This window comes from Bufo bufo, chromosome 4 (assembly GCF_905171765.1).
Source record: "Bufo bufo chromosome 4, aBufBuf1.1, whole genome shotgun sequence".
NCBI classification, from domain to species: Eukaryota; Metazoa; Chordata; class Amphibia; order Anura; family Bufonidae; genus Bufo; species Bufo bufo.
The window spans coordinates 345,215,062-345,235,165 of NC_053392.1; the positions used below are offsets into that span (position 1 = coordinate 345,215,062).

The following is a 20,104-nucleotide window of genomic DNA, read 5'->3' on the forward strand; positions in this document are numbered from 1 at the left end:
CCAATTAAGCATATTAGGTGATGTGCATCTCTGTAATGAGAAGGGGTGTGGTCTAATGACATCAACACCCTATATCAGGTGTGCATAATTATTAGGCAACTTCCTTTCCTTTGGCAAAATGGGTCAAAAGAAGGACTTGACAGGCTCAGAAAAGTCAAAAATAGTGAGCTATCTTGCAGAGGGATGTAGCACTCTTAAAATTGCAAAGCTTCTGAAGCGTGATCATCGAACAATCAAGCGTTTCAATCAAAATAGTCAACAGGGTCGCAAGAAGCGTGTGGAAAAACCAAGGCGCAAAATAACTGCCCATGAACTGAGAAAAGTCAAGCGTGCAGCTGCCAAGATGCCACTTGCCACCAGTTTGGCCATATTTCAGAGCTGCAACATCACTGGAGTGCCCAAAAGCACAAGGTGTGCAATACTCAGAGACATGGCCAAGGTAAGAAAGGCTGAAAGACGACCATCACTGAACAAGACACACAAGCTGAAACGTCAAGACTGGGCCAAGAAATATCTCAAGACTGATTTTTCTAAGGTTTTATGGACTGATGAAATGAGAGTGAGTCTTGATGGGCCAGATGGATGGGCCCGTGGCTGGATTGGTAAAGGGCAGAGAGCTCCAGTCCGACTCAGACGCCAGCAAGGTGGAGGTGGAGTACTGGTTTGGGCTGGTATCATCAAAGATGAGCTTGTGGGGCCTTTTCGGGTTGAGGATGGAGTCAAGCTCAACTCCCAGTCCTACTGCCAGTTTCTGGAAGACACCTTCTTCAAGCAGTGGTACAGGAAGAAGTCTGCATCCTTCAAGAAAAACATGATTTTCATGCAGGACAATGCTCCATCACACGCATCCAAGTACTCCACAGCGTGGCTGGCAAGAAAGGGTATAAAAGAAGAAAATCTAATGACATGGCCTCCTTGTTCACCTGATCTGAACCCCATTGAGAACCTGTGGTCCATCATCAAATGTGAGATTTACAAGGAGGGAAAACAGTACACCTCTCTGAACAGTGTCTGGGAGGCTGTGGTTGCTAATGCACACAATGTTGATGGTGAACAGATCAAAACACTGACAGAATCCATGGATGGCAGGCTTTTGAGTGTCCTTGCAAAGAAAGGTGGCTATATTGGTCACTGATTTGTTTTTGTTTTGTTTTTGAATGTCAGAAATGTATATTTGTGAATGTTGAGATGTTATATTGGTTTCACTGGTAAAAATAAATAATTGAAATGGGTATATATTTGTTTTTTGTTAAGTTGCCTAATAATTATGCACAGTAATAGTCACCTGCACACACAGATATCCCCCTAAAATAGCTAAAACTAAAAACAAACTAAAAACTACTTCCAAAAATATTCAGCTTTGATATTAATGAGTTTTTTGGGTTCATTGAGAACATGGTTGTTGTTCAATAATAAAATTAATCCTCAAAAATACAACTTGCCTAATAATTCTGCACTCCCTGTATTTAACTTTTGCCACTAATACACGACACAGAAGGCTTTAGAACATATAACTGCACCATTGAACGGCAAATATATTTTACTTTTGCCACTAATACACACCACAGAAGGCTTTAGAACATATAACTGCACAGCTGAACGGCAAATATATTTTACTTTTGCCACTAATACACACCAAAGAAGGCTTTAAAACATATAACTGCACAGCTGAACGGCAAATATATATTTTTTGTTGCCACTAATACACGGCAAAAAGGGCTTTACAACTTATAACTGCACCGATGAACAGAAAATATATTTTTTTTGTGCCACTAATACACGGCAAAAAGGGATTTACAATATATAACTGCACCGCTGAACGGCAAATATATTTAACTTTTGCAACTAATACACGCCACAGAAGCCTTTAGAACATATAACTGCACCACTGAACGGCAAATATATTTTACTTTTGCCACTAATACATGCCACAGAAGGCTTTAGAACATATAACTGCACCATTGAACGGCAAATATATTTTACTTTTGCCACTAATACACACCACAGAAGGCTTTAGAACATATAACTGCACAGCTGAACGGCAAATATATTTTACTTTTGCCACTAATACACGCCACAGAAGGCTTTAGAACATATAACTGCACCACTGAATGGTAAATATATATTTTTTGGTGCCACTAATACACAGCAAAAAGGTCTTTACAACATATAACTGCACCACTGAACGGCAAATATATATTTTTTGGTGCCACTAATACACGGCAAAAAGGGCTTTACAACATATAACTGCACCGATGAACAGAAAATATTTTTTTTTTGTGCCACTAATACACGACAAAAAGGGATTTACAATATATAACTGCACCGCTGAACGGCAAATATATTTTACTTTTGCAACTAATACACGCCACAGAAGCCTTTAGAACATATAACTGCACCGCTGAACGGCAAATATATTTTACTTTTGACACTAATACATGCCACAGAAGGCTTTAGAACATATAACTGCACCATTGAACGGCAAATATATTTTACTTTTGCCACTAATACACACCACAGAAGGCTTTAGAACATATAACTGCACAGCTGAACGGCAAATATATTTTACTTTTGCCACTAATACACACCAAAGAAGGCTTTAAAACATATAACTGCACAGCTGAATGGCAAATATATATTTTTTGTTGCCACTAATACACGGCAAAAAGGGCTTTACAACTTATAACTGCACCGCTGAACGGCAAATATATATTTCTTTTGCAACTAATACACAACAAAAAGGGCTGTAATTTTCTCACTTCACCACACAATGGTCAATAAGCCCTTTTTTTCCCCACTAATACAAGCCAAAAAATGCTTTAGAACATATAACTGCACCGCTCAAGGGTTAATAAGATGTAGAAATATTTCCTTGTAATAAACCCTGTTAATTGCTGTAACACCCCAATAACAAGAACGGTTTTCTGGAATGACAGAGCTGTATAATGTCAATTTGGGTGCCCAGTCAGTGCAGCAAGGTGTAATAGGATTGTTCCTATTACCCAGGCTGTAAACTCCCCTACTGAACCTTGTTCAACATAAATGCTGTGGAATGATTCCTCCCTATCCTTTCCCTACACCTTGAATAATCTTTCCCTGTACTTGTAAATCGTATCTTTTAGCACAATGAAGTTTTTTCTAACACTGTCCCTAGTGCCTGCTGACGTCTCTCTTTGCACTAAGTACACTGGTAAATGGCAGAATCCAAGATGGCTGAGGCTATTTATAGGACTGTGACATCACAGGGGCTGGCTGCTGATTGGCTGCATGCATGGCATTATGGGTGATCCCGCCTTCCTAGAGTTCCTTAGGAAAAAATGTGATTCGTTACCACAAAGCGTGAGGAAATTCGGCATCGGTGCAAATCTAATTTGTCCTGAAATTCAGATCGAATTCCACTTCATCAGATTTGATTCGCTTATCTCTAGTTATGACAAGTGTCATGGTTGTTTCACCCAACCATGGAAAAAAAAGCCACAGCTTTTGTTGTGTTTTTTTGAGCCAAAGGCAGAAATGGATCCTAGATTCATATTTCCCATTCTTTTTGAATCCACATCTGGCTTTGTCTTAAAAACTGCATCAAAACTGGCACAAAAACTGCAGCTTACAATAAAAAAAAGTGTGAGTGATCAGAATCAGCATCAGAAATGTGAAGGTAACAATTAAGGAAGATCTTACCTGGATATGGCGTTTTTCCATACGTTGTTATTTCAAAAAGAAGAATTCCAAATGCCCATACATCAGACTTAACACTGAATGTGTTGCTTCGGATTGCTTCTGGTGCCGTCCATTTCAGAGGAAGTTTTGTGTCTTTTTTGGCCTGGTAAACATCATCTTCCTTAAAAAGAAATCAAGAATTTTTAAGACATGTTATATGAAGTCTGGGATTTCTAAAGAGTATAGCGTTAAAGGGAGTTTCCTAGGATCAACCTGTTAAAATGGAGCATGGTTGGCGGATGTCTGCTGCCGCTCTATTAAACTCTATGGGACTGCTGAAATGCCAAATGCTGTGCCCAGCTATGTTCAACCACCTCATACAGTTGAATGGAGTTCAACAGAAAGTGCTACCAACGCTCCATGCGTGTGCATGCCAGAAGTCCTAGCAGTCAGACCGCTGCCTATTAAACACTTATCCCCTATTCTGAGGATGTGGGATAAGTTTTGTATCTGGGGAAAACCCCCTTAAAGAGGATCTCTCCTGACATCTCTGTTTCAGTGAATACTTGTGTTTCTACTAAAATAACAATTCTGGAACATCTTTACCTAGAACTCCATATAACTCTGTCATTCCTCCTAATACAATTTTAAAAATATTGTCAATTAGCATTTTCTTGTCAAAGGGTATATCCCTACATCCTGTGCAATTGTCAGCACTTATTGGACCGTGTCAGGTTGTAAGAACATGGCCCCAACTTGTAACACCCCAATGGTCCTTCTATTCATAAAATTCTAGAATGAATAAAAACCAATGGCTCTTGCAGAGTTCTAAAACAAGATGTTATAGTTATTACATTTTGGGAGATAGAAATATTTACAAAAAATAGACATATCAGGAGTAGTAACAGGTCCTCTTTTAATAAGGGCATACAGAATAATCTATGAAAAGCATTTAAAGATGACATTATGCACTGATATGGTATTAACACATGCCATAAAGAAAAATTATATCATGACATTATCATGGAGCAAAGTAAGCATAAAATATCACAGCTATGAAGAAACAGAGCATCTCAAAATTGACAGCTTTACCTTAAAAACTCTGGCAAGTCCAAAATCAGCTACTTTATATATACCATAATCCCCAACAAGTACATTTCTAGCTGCTAGATCTCTGTGGATGAAGTTTTGACTTTCCAGATATGCCATTCCTGAGGCCACTTGTGCACCTATGTCTACCTGTTGGGGTACCTTGATTGTCGCACCATTATCATCTGAAATGAAGCATTAAATATAAAATGATGAATACTACACCACAGGCTAATAAGTAAAACATTTTATCATGTAAAACACAGCCTTCAGCTATAACTAGCATTTATTTTATGTTATGCAATCAATAAAATATCCTCTTTTGCCTCAAGCCGATGACTACATTATAGATTCATCTGAGTGATATGTGTGCTGTGTGCTATATCCGGCATGCACAACCTTTTCTGATCTGAGGGTCTCATTGTCACATTTAACCTTTCCCAAGGGTCGCAATAGAACTCAAGAAGGTATTATGAGCTAATACATTTATAGTATATTGAAAGTATATACCAGTTCCAGGTGTCCTTCTCCCCTGTCAGAACTTCAGACAGAAAAGAGATGTCCATTGTAGATTATGGGTGTTGTGTTAGCAGCTAGCATTTTAAATCTTACATAAATTTTCAAGCAGAGACCCACATGCATCGACTGTCTTCTCTCTAACTTATATATTCCATTTTGGAATACCAAACAGGAGTTAAGTGATGCCATTTTTATCTGCAATGAGCCTACCACCCAGTAGCCCAGGAAAAAAATAACTGCAAATAAAATCAATGCCCCAGATCTCTTTCTGTAGAAAAATAAAAGGTTATAAAACTTCTCACCACATCATTTGTATGTATGTGAACACAGAGTCGTTTGGATGTCAAATGGTCTCTTCAGTATCGAATGTAGTATATACTGTACTTCTAGTTCTTTGCGCAGGTGGTTATCTGCACTGGGAGATCAGGGACCAAGAGACTTTTTGCAGAACTTTCATTATATAAACACTATATAGACAAAAGTAGCAGTACACACCTCTTAATCATTGAATGTGGGAGTTGCATTAATTCCCATTGCTGCAAGTATATTAAATCCAGCCCCTAGATATTCCATGATCAACTGTGAGTTGTATTATTGCAAGTGTTTAAGAACCACAGCAACTCAGCCCCTGAGTGGCAGACCATAAAAAGTTAAAGAGAAGGGTCGCCAAATGCATAGTGCATAAAAGTCGCCCAAGTTCCAAACCTCCTCTATTATTAACATCAGCTAGGCACTTCATAGCATGGGTTTCCATGGCCATCAGCTGCATGCAAGCCTTACATCACCAAGAACAAGTGTCAGATGGAGTGGTGTAAAGCCCGCCAACTCTGGACTCTGGAGCAGTGGAAACGTGTTCTGTGGAGTGACTAATCACTCTTCTCTATCTGGCTGTCTGATGGACAAGTCAGAGTTTGGTGTATGCCAGGAGAACTTTTCCATCTTGACTGCCATGAGCCAACAGTAACATTTCGTTGAGAAGGGATAATGCCATGGCGTTGTTTTTAAGTAGTTGGCTTAGGCTGATTAGTTCCAGGGAAGGGAAATCTTAATGCTTCAGCATGCCAAGACATTTGGTCCTGGGAATGCAAAAATACTACAGAATACTGCAACTATATTTGATAGACAACAAGAAAAAGAAACTCCACAGACTTCGACTTAGAGCGGGGCAGTATTCACACACCAATCGAGTACAAGCCAAAGCTGACAGGATGGATCAGATCATCGATCAGGAACCTGGTAAAGTCAGCTGTGTCATTAATCTGTCATCAACAAACCGAATAATGTGGAACTCAAGGTGCTCTCTAGGGGACTCTTATTCTGCCCTACCAAAAGTCTTGACAAAACAGAACTCTGTAATGACATGGAGGATTATTTTAGAAGATTAAGACTAAAAGAGTTCTTCCATGACAAACAGGAGAGAGAATTCTCAAATAGCCAAACACAATTGGCACTGGTGCACAAAAAAACTGTCTGACTGGACCCCTCCCCCGGCCGCAGTACCATTTTGGACCAGTACATTCACTCCTTTAGAAATGTTGTACAGTCTGCAATACTGGACAAACATATAAAAGAAACATTCAATATCAGCATACAGGAAAGGAGGGTGATTCAAACCTTAAAAAACAACAAAGGAATCACCATAAAACCTGCAGATAAAGGTGGGGCTATAGTCCTTTTGAACACTTTGGACTATGTAGAACAAGCATGCCGAAAACTCACAGACACACGATACTACATCAAAATGGAGGCAGACCCAACTCAGAAATATTTGAGAGAGTTAAAAAATTTCATCAGGATCCACGCAACTTAGACTTGGTACCTGAGCATCCCACGATCAGAGTATTCTACATGCTTCCCAAAATACATAAAGCAGGTAATCCAGGGAGACCGATCATTTCAGCTGTGGGAACCCTCACTGAAAAGATCTCAGGTTGGATATAAGGCATCCTCAAACCATAAGTGAGTAACACAAGTTATCTACAGGACATAACTGACTTATTGAACAAACTGTCAACCATAGGTCCCCTCCCTAAAGACACAATCTTGGCCACCATGGAGGTGAAATCCTTGTATTGCAATATCCCACACTATGATGGATTAACTGTTTGCTGAGTATACCTGGAGGCGAATGGGATTGTCTCAGAGTCTGTACTACAACTGAACAAATTCATCCTCACCCATAACTATTTTTCTTATGACCAGGAAATACAGTAAATTTACAGTGCACTGGGACCACTATGGGAAGTAAAATGGCACCGCAATATGAAAATCTCTTAATGGCAATCCTAATAATCTGGACCGACTCTGAACATGAACTAATAAAATTAAAAAATTCCATCCCTCTATAAACCTGACCGTCAACTATTCACACACAGAAGTCAGCTTTCTGGACACCAAGACGGCTCAATACAGACATCCCTGATTCGAAAACCTATTGATCAGCCTACATACCTCAAATGGGAAAGCTTCCACCCCAAACATATTAAAAAGTCCATCATCTATAGTCAAGCCATCAGATATAACCAAATCTGTTCCAGCCCATCAGACAGGCATGAGTATTTACAAAATCTGAAAACATTTTTACACCAGGGCTATCACCCTGCTTCAATTGAAGATCAGATCACAAGAGCCACCAAGATCCCCAGAAGTCAACTTCTCCAATACAATGAAAAGAAACAGAACCAGCTCGTACCTCTGGTTGTGACCTGCAACCCACAATTAGAGGTACTGAGGAAAACTGCCAAAAAAATTACATCATGTCCTACATAAGGACGACTGACTAAAAACAATCTTCCCAGATCCCCCCTTACTAGCTTACCGACAACTTCCAAATCTAAGGAATTCTGATCAGATCAAGTTCAAGGCCATGTACTACAGAAAAAGGAACCCATCCCTGTAATATAAGAAGATGCAAAACATGATACCATAGATAAGATCTGGATCCCCAAAACACAGCAGGACTATAAGATCCCGGGGACATTCACATGTTCTACATCTAATTGTTGTTAGTTGTTTATCTGATTCTCTGCACTAAATGTCCTGTTGGGGGCCTCTACATTGGAGAAACAGGACAGAAACTCAATGTAAGGATGAGGTCCCACCGCCACACAATTAAAGAGAAGAACCTACACTTTCCTGTGGCTAAGCATTTCTGTAGCCCAGGACACAATGAAGAACACATGAAAGTTCTCATATTAAAAGGTACCTTTAAAACCCAAAGAGCCAGAAGAATTGGGGAATACAAATTTATAACACTGCTTGACACTCTGAATACTGGACTGAATTTGTCCCCAGGATCTAAAGTGTCTTCTATAGACATAGTTGGGGCACCAATTCTCTAAGATAACATCAATTAAGAGACCATAAAACTTTCACACCCCTTATCTGTAAGATAATTAAGGGCTCATGCTCAAGATCTTTGATATTCTGTTGTTCTGTTGCTTTTCAAATGTCCATTCATTCCCCCATGTCTCTGTTCTTATTGTATATATATATATATATATATATTGCTGTTTCTTCATATATTCTTGTAGGATGCCTTATGAAGGGACTGGTGATGGCTTGAAAGTTCGCTATGTAACAGCATTACTTCTATTTTTGTTAGCCATTAAAAGGTATCAAACCTGCAATACTCTTATTTTGTTTCTCTTAATGAAAGCACTAAACTAGTTTTTGATTGGCTAACAAGGTACAAGACGTTTTCCCTTTTTCTTAAGACATTGTAGACATTGTAGTATGCTTCTAACCCTGTAGGAACATTTTGTGTAAGGCCCTTTTCAGCATGGCAGTGGCAGAGTGTATCAAGCAAGTTTCATAAAGGCATGGTTGGGTGGGTATGGGTGGAATAACTTGACTGACCCACACAGAGCCCTGACCTCATCCCTTTGGGATGAGAGAGGAATGGAGGCCCTCCCATCCAACATCAGTGTCTGATCTCACAACCGTTCTTGTAGATATAGGCACAAATTCCCACATATACACTCCAACATCTTGTAGAAAGCTTTCCCAGAAGAGTAGTATCTGTTTTAGTTGCAAAGGGAGGGCCAACTTAATGCCTATGGATTTGGAACAGAATGTGATAAAAGCTCCTGTAGTTGTAATGTGTAGGTGTCCCAATACTTTTGTCTGAATATATATAAAATATTTATTTCATGAAACATTGGTCTTTACAGCGCACAGCCTAACCGTAAAATTGCCTATAAGTAACCCATGACAAGCAATCAGGTGTTTTTATTATTGGGATAGTGCCTTTCATTTGAGCTGTAAGTAATTGGTATTTTGCTAATAGCCAAAGTTTTGTTATTGCCAAAGTAATTCATTAAATTTCTCTAACTTTTCTTTCCTGAAACTGCAATATTTCACATCCTTGTCTAGTACAAAGCAATACAATTTCAGCCAGGAACAAATGCATCCACATTTTTCAAAGTAAAGAGACTTTACTGTTACTGTGAACTTGCTGAACTGCAGTCCTCTTGTAATTGTGATATAATTAATAGGGCTTTTCGGCAACAATTATTCTTTATTGGTTTGACCTTTTAATTTAATACATCCCAGTTTTTTCAATGTGTCAGTGATCAAATAAGCCGATGTGCATTGAACATAGGATCAGATCTGTTAAAATCTTCATTTGCAACACATAGATTGGAAGGATGAAAAAAACCTGGATAAGAAATAATCCCTGAAAGCTAATATGCAAAAACAGACTGACTGAAGAACTGTCTTTATGAAGGATACCATGCATAGTGTCATTCTTTATCCCAATACAATGGTCAAACCTGGGTGTTGGAACTTATTGAGTATGGGCAACCCAGTGTTATCATGATGAAAAGGTAGAACTAAATATTGGCAATGAATACAACGTCGGAAGATGTCAGTATGTATACAAAATAAACCTCTAACCCCACAATACAAGCTGGCTGTGAGGGAAGGCATTTGGAATGTTATAAAAGAATCTGAATATTTCTTTGATAAAAAACAAAAAAATTTGGTAAATTATTTTCCAGAAGTTCACAAAAATCCAGTCGATCCTCCCCCACAGACGCATAGCATCTGATATATATGATTAACCACTGCAAATGTGGGTGAATATATTGATAATTTTTAATAGATGTTAAATACATAATAGACCACTGATGTTAAAAAATGTCAGCCATTAATATAAATTGGCGCAAAGTAATACTACATGTTCTGACATGGTTTAGATGAGTTAGATGAGGGTACAGCAGAACCACAGTGATCAAGACTAAAAAGGATTATCTTCATGAGATAAAGGCTTTAAAGCCTATGGACACCTTTGCACCTTTGTCTTTTTTTATTCAGAATTTATTTTTTGCTCCCTAAATGCAAAAATTAGCAACTTTCTTAAAAGTGTTTTCCAAGTATTTCCTGATATTGATGACCTATCCCCTATGGCATTCGTCCTCTTTCTACAGCAGTAGGCACAGCTATTCTCCCTCCTCCAGGTGGGACAAAGGTCACTCTGACCAAAACGTCATCACTTACCGTATCTGGATTTAATTATGGGAAAATGTATTAATATTTATTATTCCGCAGCGCTTTACAGACATTAGCATCAAGCTGCCCCCAATAGGGCTCACAATCTACAATCTAAGCTGCCTATCAGTTTGTGTTTTTTTTTTTTTGTTTGTTTTTTGAGCATGAGAGGAAACCAGAGTACCTCGACAAAATGCACGTAAACACGGGGAGAACATACAAACTCCATGCAGATGATGTCCTTGGTCAGATTCAAACCTAGGGCCCCAGCGATGCAAGGCACCAGTGCTAAAGACTGAGCGACCGTGCTCAGTGGTTAGGAGAAAATAAAATATTACTTCATTTGATTAAAAACAAAAATTAAGACTACCAATTTTGTATGCATCCTGAGTGTGCCCTGAATATTTTACACTATCCCCAGGGCAGGTCATTAATATTCAATCGGTGAGGATCGTGCGCTCCTTACCCCCACCAATTAGCCTTTCCCTGCAGACTACGGCACTGGAACTAGCACTTTGAATGGAACAGGAAGCATAGCTCCCTTCAAAGTGTAGTGGCTGTGCTGGGTTACTGCAGCTAAGCTTCCACAGAAGTTAATGGGAGCTGAGCTTCAGTAACTCAGCACGCCCACTACACTTTGAATGAGGCTGTGCTTCCTGGTCCATTTAAAGTGCTAGTTCCAGTTCTGGAAGCTACAGGGAATGGGTTGTTGGACGCTCATCAGTCAGGAAAACCCCTTTAATAGACTTTATTCAAAATGTCTTATTTTCATTTGTAGAGTATATAAATCCTACTGCTGCTGAATCTGACATCAATCCATCAAAACACTGTTCATGTTTCTGATGCCTCTCATTGCTCCTCCTCCTTTTTATCGGTGTTAGAAAGGACACAGTACATCAGAGTGTGGAGAGGGGTAAAGGGTTCAACGAGGCCAGCTCCAACATGAATGGGAGGGACTCACCCACATAAGAAAAGTCTGAAGATAGAAGCAGGTGTCACTACCAGAGCTTTGAGACGTTCTCACAGCTCTGTTTATCCACCCCTGTGATGATGTCACTACTAGAGCTTGAAGGAGTCCTCCCAGCTGTTCCTCCTGCATTTGATTTCCCTGCCTTTAAATCACCCCTCCTCCTTTCTAGGGTGTGGACTATATTTCTCATTTGAGTTGTAGCTCTTGCTTGAGTATCTTCACTTGTTAGCTATCATTTAACTGGACCTGTGTTCTGCTGCAGCAAGCACTCCGGATATTGCCAGCTGTCTTTGGATCCGTCTTCTCTGCTGCTGCAGCTCCTTCAGCTAAGTGTGCAGACATTGTTGTGTACCTGTTTATTTTCTGACTGGATCTGAGGCGGCCACGGTTCCCTCCATATACTGAGCAGGGCACCGGTGACCGTGCCCCTTCCACTATTGTAGGGGTTACAGTGGTCATCAGTCTTAGGTACGTGGGCATGCCCCGTTCCACCATTTGGATCCGGGCATGTGCTTTAGCAGCATAGGGAGAGCTTTGAGGGTCTGACAGGGGTCACCCTTTATCCTCCCTAGTTTGGGTCCGGTCAGTAGCTCTATTAACTGTGTATGCTCTTGTTGCTCACATACAGCCGTGACATTATAATCCACCAAAACCGTCCTTTTTGACATGGATCCGCTTTCTGGCCTGGTTGACCGCATGCAGGGTCTTTCTTTGGAAGTAGCGGATCTCCGTCAATCTATGTCTCAGCTTCAAGCATTGGGCTCTGCTCCGGCTCATGGAGTCTGTTGCGAGCCAAAGGTCTCACTTCCGGAAACGTTCTCCGGGGGCAGTGAGAATTTTGTTCGCTTCAGAGAGGCATGCAAACTCCATTTTTGCTTGTGTCCCCACTCCTCTGGTAAGGAGGAGCAGAGGGTGAGGATTGTCATCTCCCTGCTCAGAGGTAATGCTCAGACTTGGGCATTTTCGCTGCCATCAGGGGATCCCTCCCTTCGATCCGTGGAAAGATTTTTTGTGGCCCTGGGGCAGATATATGATGACCCGGATCGTGTTGCTCTGGCCGAATCTAACTTACGTGTTTTATGCCAGAACAAACTGTCTGCGGAGCTTTACTGTTCTGAATTTCGGAGATGGGCAGCTGATTCAGGTTGGAATGATGCTGCACTCCGGAGTCAGTTCTGTCATGGTCTCTCAGAGAGATTGAAAGATGCGTTTGCTTTCCATGAGAGACCAACGTCCTTAGAGTCTGCCATGTCATTGGCGGTACGCCTTGATAGGCGTCTAAGAGAAAGAAACGAGACCTCTCTGTCCAGCCATTGTCAGTCTAGGGGCAGTGGTGCGGACTCATTCAGTGTGCAGGGGCCTCATCCTGTCTCGCTCCCCTCTGAGGAGGAGCCCATGCAGCTAGGTCGACTTGCCCCTGATAAAAGAGGATTTAGTCCTCAGAGTATGGTGTGTTTTTGTTGTGGGGGCATAGCTCATTTGGCAAATGTTTGTCCGTCTAGGAGATTCTTGAACTGTACTAAGAGCAATAATAAGAGAAATACCTCAAAAGGTAAATCATAAAATTCTGCTTCATCTGCTACTTTGGGCAAAGTTGATGTAGGAATTGATGCTTTTCCCCTGACCTGCAGTTCCCGTTTTCTCCTGTCTGCCAGGGTGGCGCTAGAGAGCAAAGTCATTTCTTGTGAGATTTTTGTCGATAGTGGAGCGGCCGTCAATCTTATTGACACTCAATTTGTAGCCATGCATGGTTTTCAGGTTTGCACATTAGAAAAGGATATACCTGTTTTTGCTATTGACTCTGCTCCACTCTCACAGAGATCCCTGAAGGGCATTGTTCACAATATCCGGCTAGCTGTAGGTGACATGTGGAGGATATATCTTGTTTTGTCCTTAACGGATTGCCTTCTCCTCTAGTTTTGGGGTTACCCTGGCTCACTAGACATAACCACTATTGATTGGCAAGGAAGGCAAATAAATGAGTGGAGTGACTTTTGTAGTGAGAATTGTCTCACTGCGACTTTTGCAGAGGTGTCTACTAAAACTGTGCCATCATTTCTTTCTGATTTCTCGGACGTGTTTTCCGAGAGCGGTGTTCAGGAGCTACCTCCTCACCGGGAGTTTGACTGTCCCATTAACCTCATTCCCGGCGCCAAGCTGCCAAAAGCACGCCTCTACAATCTCTCACAACCGGAAAGAATCGCAATGCGAACCTATATCTCCGAGAGTCTCGATAAGGGGCATATTCATCCCTCAAAATCACCTGTTGCCGCGGGGTTTTTTTTGTTAAAAAAAAAGATGGCTCTCTGAGACCTTGCCTAGATTTTAGGGAGCTGAACCGTATCACGATTCGCGATCCCTATCCCCTTCCTCTGATCCCGGACCTCTTCAACCAAATTGTTGGGGCCAAGGTTTTTTCCAAATTGGATTTGAGAGGCGCGTACAACCTGGTCAGGGTCAGAGAGGGGGATGAATGGAAAACGGCCTTTAATACCCCTAACGGGCATTTCGAAAATCTCGTTATGCCTTTCGGCCTGATGAATGCACCGGCCGTCTTTCAGCATTTTGTTAATAGTATTTTCTACCATTTAATGGGGAAATTTGTATTGGTGTATCTTGATGATATTTTGATTTTTTCCCCTGATGTTCAGACCCATCAGGATCATCTTTTTCAGGTTCTGCAGATTCTGCGGGAAAATAAATTGTACGCCAAGCTGGAGAAATGTCTTTTTATGGTATCGGAGATTCAATTTCTGGGTTTTCTCCTCTCTGCTTCTGGTTTTCGCATGGATCCGGAGAAGGTCCGTGCTGTACTTGAGTGGGAGCTTCCTGAGAATCAGAAGGCATTGATGCGCTTTCTGGGTTTTGCGAACTATTACAGAAAGTTCATTTTGAATTATTCCTCTGTTGTCAAACCCCTTACTGACATGACAAAAAAGGGGGCGGATTTTTCCTCTTGGTCGGAGGAGGCGCTTGCAGCTTTTTCTAAGATTAAAGAGAGTTTTGCGTCTGCTCCCGTCTTGGTGCATCCCGATGTTTCCTTACCTTTTATTGTTGAGGTGGATGCTTCCGAGGTGGGTGTGGGTGCGGTTTTGTCCCAGGGCCCTTCTCCTGCCAAATGGCGACCCTGTGCCTTTTTCTCTAAAAAACTCTCCCCGGCAGAGAGAAACTATGATGTGGGAGATAGGGAGTTGTTGGCCATCAAGTTGGCTTTCGAGGAATGGCGCCATTGGTTGGAGGGGGCCAGGCACCCTATCACCGTTTTTACCGACCATAAGAATCTGGCATACTTGGAGTCGGCCAGGCGTATGAATCCGAGACAGGCCAGATGGTCTCTGTTCTTCTCCAGATTCAATTTTGTCGTTACATTCCGCCCTGGGATCAAAAATGTGAAGGCTGATGCTCTCTCTCACTGTTTTCCGGGAGGAGGAAACTCAGAGGACCCGGGTCCCATTTTGGCGGAGGGGGTAGTTGTTTCTGCTCTATATTCCGATTTGGAGGCCGAGGTCCAGGCTGCCCAGACTGAGGCACCTGCCCGTTGTCCTTCTGGGAAGTTGTTTGTGCCTCCTGAGCTACGTCACAAACTCTTCAAAGAGCATCATGATACTGTTCTTGCTGGTCACCCCGGGAGTAGAGCCACGGTAGCTCTTCGTAAGTCGGTGGAGGGTTTTGTGGCTGCTTGTGAGATGTGCGCTCGCGCTAAGGTCCCTCGTTCACGGCCTTCAGGTTCCCTTCTCCCGTTACCCATACCTTCCCGTCCTTGGACACACCTGTCCATGGACTTTATCACGGATCTTCCTTGTTCCTCAGGGAAGTCGGTGATCCTGGTGGTGGTGGACCGTTTTAGCAAGATGGCTCATTTCGTACCTTTCCCTGGTTTACCCAATGCTAAAACGTTGGCGCAAGCTTTTGTCGACCATATTGTTAAATTGCACGGCATTCCCTCTGATATTGTTTCCGATAGAGGCACGCAGTTTGTGTCCAGGTTCTGGAAGGCTTTCTGTTCTCGCCTGGGGGTTCGGCTGTCCTTCTCTTCTGCTTTTCACCCGCAGTCGAATGGTCAGACTGAGCGCCTCAATCAGAATCTGGAGACATATTTGCGCTGTTTTGTGGCAGAGAACCAGGAGGATTCGTGTTCATTTCTCCCTCTTGCTGAGTTTGCTCTGAACAACCGTCGTCAGGAATCTTCTGATAAGTCACCATTCTTTGGTGCATATGGGTTCCATCCGCAGTTTGGGACATTCTCGGGAGGGGCTCTTTCTGGTTTACCTGAGGAGGAGAGATTTTCCTCGTCTTTGTCTACCATTTGGCAAAAGATTCAGAGTAATCTTAGAAAGATGAGTGAGAAGTATAAGCGTGTGGCTGATAAGAGACGTGTGCCTGGTCCGGACCTGAATGGGGGTGATCTGGTGTGGTTGTCTACAAGAAATATTAAACTGAAGGTTCCCTCCTGGAAATTGGGTCCCAAGTTTATTGGGCCTTATAAAATCTTGTCAGTCATCAATCCTGGTGCCTTCCGTCTTGATCTTCCACGGGTTTGGAAGATACATAATGTATTTCACAGATCTCTCTTAAAACCATATGTCAAGCCCACGGTACCCTCCTCTTTGCCTCCTCCTCCGATTTTGGTTGATGGCAATCTGGAGTTTGAGGTTTCCAGAATTGTGGACTATCGCATTGTCCGCGGTTCTCTTCAGTACCTCGTTCATTGGAAGGGTTATGGTCCTGAGGAGAGGATGTGGGTTCCGGTGTCGGACATTAAAGCCACTCGCCTCATCAGGGCATTTCATAGGGCTCATCCTGAGAAGGTGGGTCCTGGGTGTCCGGAGTCCACCCGTAGAGGGGGGGGTACTGTCACTACCAGAGCTTTGAGACGTTCTCACAGCTCTGTTTCTCCACCCCTGTGATGATGTCACTACTAGAGCTTGGAGGAGTCCTCCCAGCTGTTCCTCCTGCGTTTGATTTCGCTGCCTTTAAATCACCCCTCCTCCTTTCTAGGGTGTGGATTATATTTCTCATTTGAGTTGTAGCTCTTGCTTGAGTATCTTCACTTGTTAGCTATCATTTCACTGGACCTGTGTTCTGCTGCAGCAAGCACTCCGGATATTGCCAGCTGTCTTTGGATCCGTCTTCTCTGCTGCTGCAGCTCCTTCAGCTAAGTGTGCAGACATTGTTGTGTACCTGTTTATTTTATGACTGGATCTGAGGCGGCCACGGTTCCCTCCATATACTGAGCAGGGCACCGGTGGCCGTGCCCCTTCCACTATTGTAGGGGTTACAGTGGTCATCAGTCTTAGGTACGTGGGCATGCCCCGTTCCACCATTTGGATCCGGGCATGTGCTTTAGCAGCATAGGGAGAGCTTTGAGGGTCTGACAGGGGTCACCCTTTATCCTCCCTAGTTTGGGTCCGGTCAGTAGCTCTATTAACTGTGTATGCTCTTGTTGCTCACATACAGCCGTGACAGCAGGCTGCAATCTGAATATCAAGGGGGTCTAAAAATTCATTAAGGTATAAAGACTGCAGAATCAAACTTAGGACAATTTTTTTTCTCAAGGTAACCACAATCATATTTTCCATGTCAAAGATGTCCATAACCTTTAAATAACAGTAAATAAGAAATGTCATTACTGAGTCCAAGGCAGGACAGAAAATTGCTGCTATGTTTAGCTCAGAGGATTGCCGTGTTTGAATAGGTGATTAACCCAGAATCATCAGTGGACACCTCTTTGCTCCCGGACGTCATAAAGTTAGAGCGCCGTAATCTCACAGCTAGCGCATGCGCAGTTCGTTCCCTGATGCTGATGCCAGCACAGGGCAGGAATACTATGCCGGTACTGACATGCCGCGTACTCGCACATGCACGAGATTACGGCGCTCTAACTTGGTGACCTCGGGGAGCAAGTAGGAGATTCGGAGGATGCGGGGTGGTGCTGGGCTCCTTCACAGTGGGCGTGGCTGGGCTCAAGAAATGTTAGTAACAGCCCCTTGGGCTCCTTACTTGCCTCATTTACATATATATATATATATATATACACTGCTCAAAAAAATAAAGGGAACACTTAAACAACACAATGTAACTCCAAGTCAATCACACTTCTGTGAAATCAAACTGTCCACTTAGGAAGCAACACTGAGTGACAATCAATTTCACATGCTGTTGTACAAATGGGATAGACAACAGGTGGAAATTATAGGCAATTAGCAAGACACCCCTAATAAAGGAGTGGTTCTGCAGGTGGTGGCCACAGATTACTTCTCAGTTCCTATGCTTCCTGGCTGATGTTTTGGTCACTTTTGAATGCTGGCGGTGCTTTCACTCTAGTGGTAGCATGAGACGGAGTCTACAACCCACACAAGTGGCTCAGGTAGTGCAGCTTATCCAGGATGGCACATCAATGCGAGCTGTGGCAAGAAGGTTTGCTGTGTCTGTCAGCGTAGTGTCCAGAGCATGGAGGCGCTACCAGGAGACAGGCCAGTACATCAGGAGACGTGGAGGAGGCCGTAGGAGGGCAACAACCCAGCAACAGGACCGCTGCCTCCGCCTTTGTGCAAGGAGGAACAGGAGGAACACTGCCAGAGCCCTGCAAGATGACCTACAGCAGGCCACAAATGTGCATGTGTCTGCTCAAATGGTCAGAAACAGACTCCATGAGGGTGATATGAGGGCCCGATGTCCACAGCCCAACACCGTGCAGGACATTTGGCATTTGCCAGAGAACACCAAGATTGGCAAATTCGCCACTGGCGCCCTGTGCTCTTCACAGATGAAAGCAGGTTCACACTGAGCACATGTGACAGACGTGACAGAGTCTGGAGACGCCTTGGAGAACGTTCTGCTGCCTGCAACATCCTCCAGCATGACCGGTTTGGCATTGGGTCAGTAATGGTGTGGGGTGGCATTTCTTTGGAGGGCCACACAGCTCTCCATGTGCTCGCCAGAGGTATCCTGACTGCCATTAGGTACCGAGATGAGATCCTCAGACCCCTTGTGAGACCATATGCTGGTGCGGTTGGCCCTGGGTTCCTCCTAATGCAAGACAATGCTAGACCTCATATGGCTGGAGTGTGTCAGCAGTTCCTGCAAGACGAAGGCATTGATACTATGGACTGGCCCGCCCGTTCCCAAGACCTGAATCCAATTGAGCACATCTGGGACATCATGTCTCGCTCTATCCACCAACGTCATGTTGCACCACAGACTGTCCAAGAGTTGGCAGATGCTTTAGTCCAGGTCTGGGAGGAGATCCCTCAGGAGACCGTCCACCACCTCATCAGGAGCATGCACAGGCGTTGTAGGGAGGTCATACAGGCACGTGGAGGCCACACACACTATTGAGCCTCATTTTGACTTGTTTTAAGGACATTACATCAAAGTTGGATCAGCCTGTAGAGTTTTTTTCCACTTTAATTTTGAGTGTGACTCCAAATCCAGACCTCCATGGGTTGAAAAATTTGATTTCCATTTTTTTTTTTTTGTGTGATTTTGTTGTCAGCACATTCAACTATGTAAAGAACAAAGTATTTCTGAATATTTAATTAATTCAGATCTAGGATGTGTTATTTTTGTGTTCCCTTTATTTTTTTGAGCAGTGTATATATATATATATATATATAATCGTTTTTTTGCCTAAATAAAAGCACTCACAGCTATGGGGAATGTATATTGCGGACGTGCTAGCGGCGATCTAGCAGCACATGTCCGCAGCTCTATAGGCAAAGTCCAGGTGACAGAATCCCTTTAACGTGTTTGCTTATTCTGGGTAAGAAAGCTTGAATAACAAGGTAACATCTTTCAGACATCTGCATGGATATGACCTGAGTAAGCCTACTGTGAGAACAAAAATGCGAGCTTACATTTACTTCTGAGTCTTTATAAAGTGCCTAAATTCTTCATTTGAGGTAGGCACAAATGTTTTGGATTTTTCCTATTCACAAATAAAAATGACAGTTGAATGCTCTCAAAATGTTCCCTTCCTTACAGAGAAGTTTTGGAATAGACGCCAGGAGAATCTTCTCTAATTTGTTTATTATGGCGTCTGTGTATAGGGGTAGCTTAACCTTTTCCTGATGCATCAATTTTTCATTTTTGAGCTTTCATTTTTTGCTCTCTGCCTTCCCGGAGCTATAACTTTTTTATATTTCCTTTCACATAACGGTATGAGGACTAGATTTTTGCAGAACAAATTGTACTTCCTAATGGCACCAATTAATATTGCATAGAATGTAATGAGAAGCTGGAAAAAAAATCCAAATGAGGTGGAATTAGGAAAAAAAGGCAATTCAGCTACAGATTTGCGGTAACACTTGTGCTCTTTATTTTCCAGGTCAGTACAATTACGGTGATAACACACTTGTATAGTTTATCTTGTGTTTT

The 20,104-nt window shown here is 42.6% G+C and overlaps 1 protein-coding gene across 1 annotated transcript in view; it reads right to left on the reverse strand.

The window, feature by feature from the left end:
* The window catches only part of FRK (fyn related Src family tyrosine kinase), a 119,664-nt gene that overhangs the window by 17,274 nt on the left and 82,286 nt on the right, over positions 1 to 20,104 (reverse strand). The window contains exons 6-7 of the mRNA XM_040431035.1: positions 4,750 to 4,931; positions 3,679 to 3,838 (exon numbers count right to left, since the gene is read on the reverse strand). Of these exons, the coding sequence (XP_040286969.1) occupies positions 3,679 to 3,838; positions 4,750 to 4,931 (342 nt within the window). The remainder of the gene's footprint in view (positions 1 to 3,678; positions 3,839 to 4,749; positions 4,932 to 20,104) is intronic.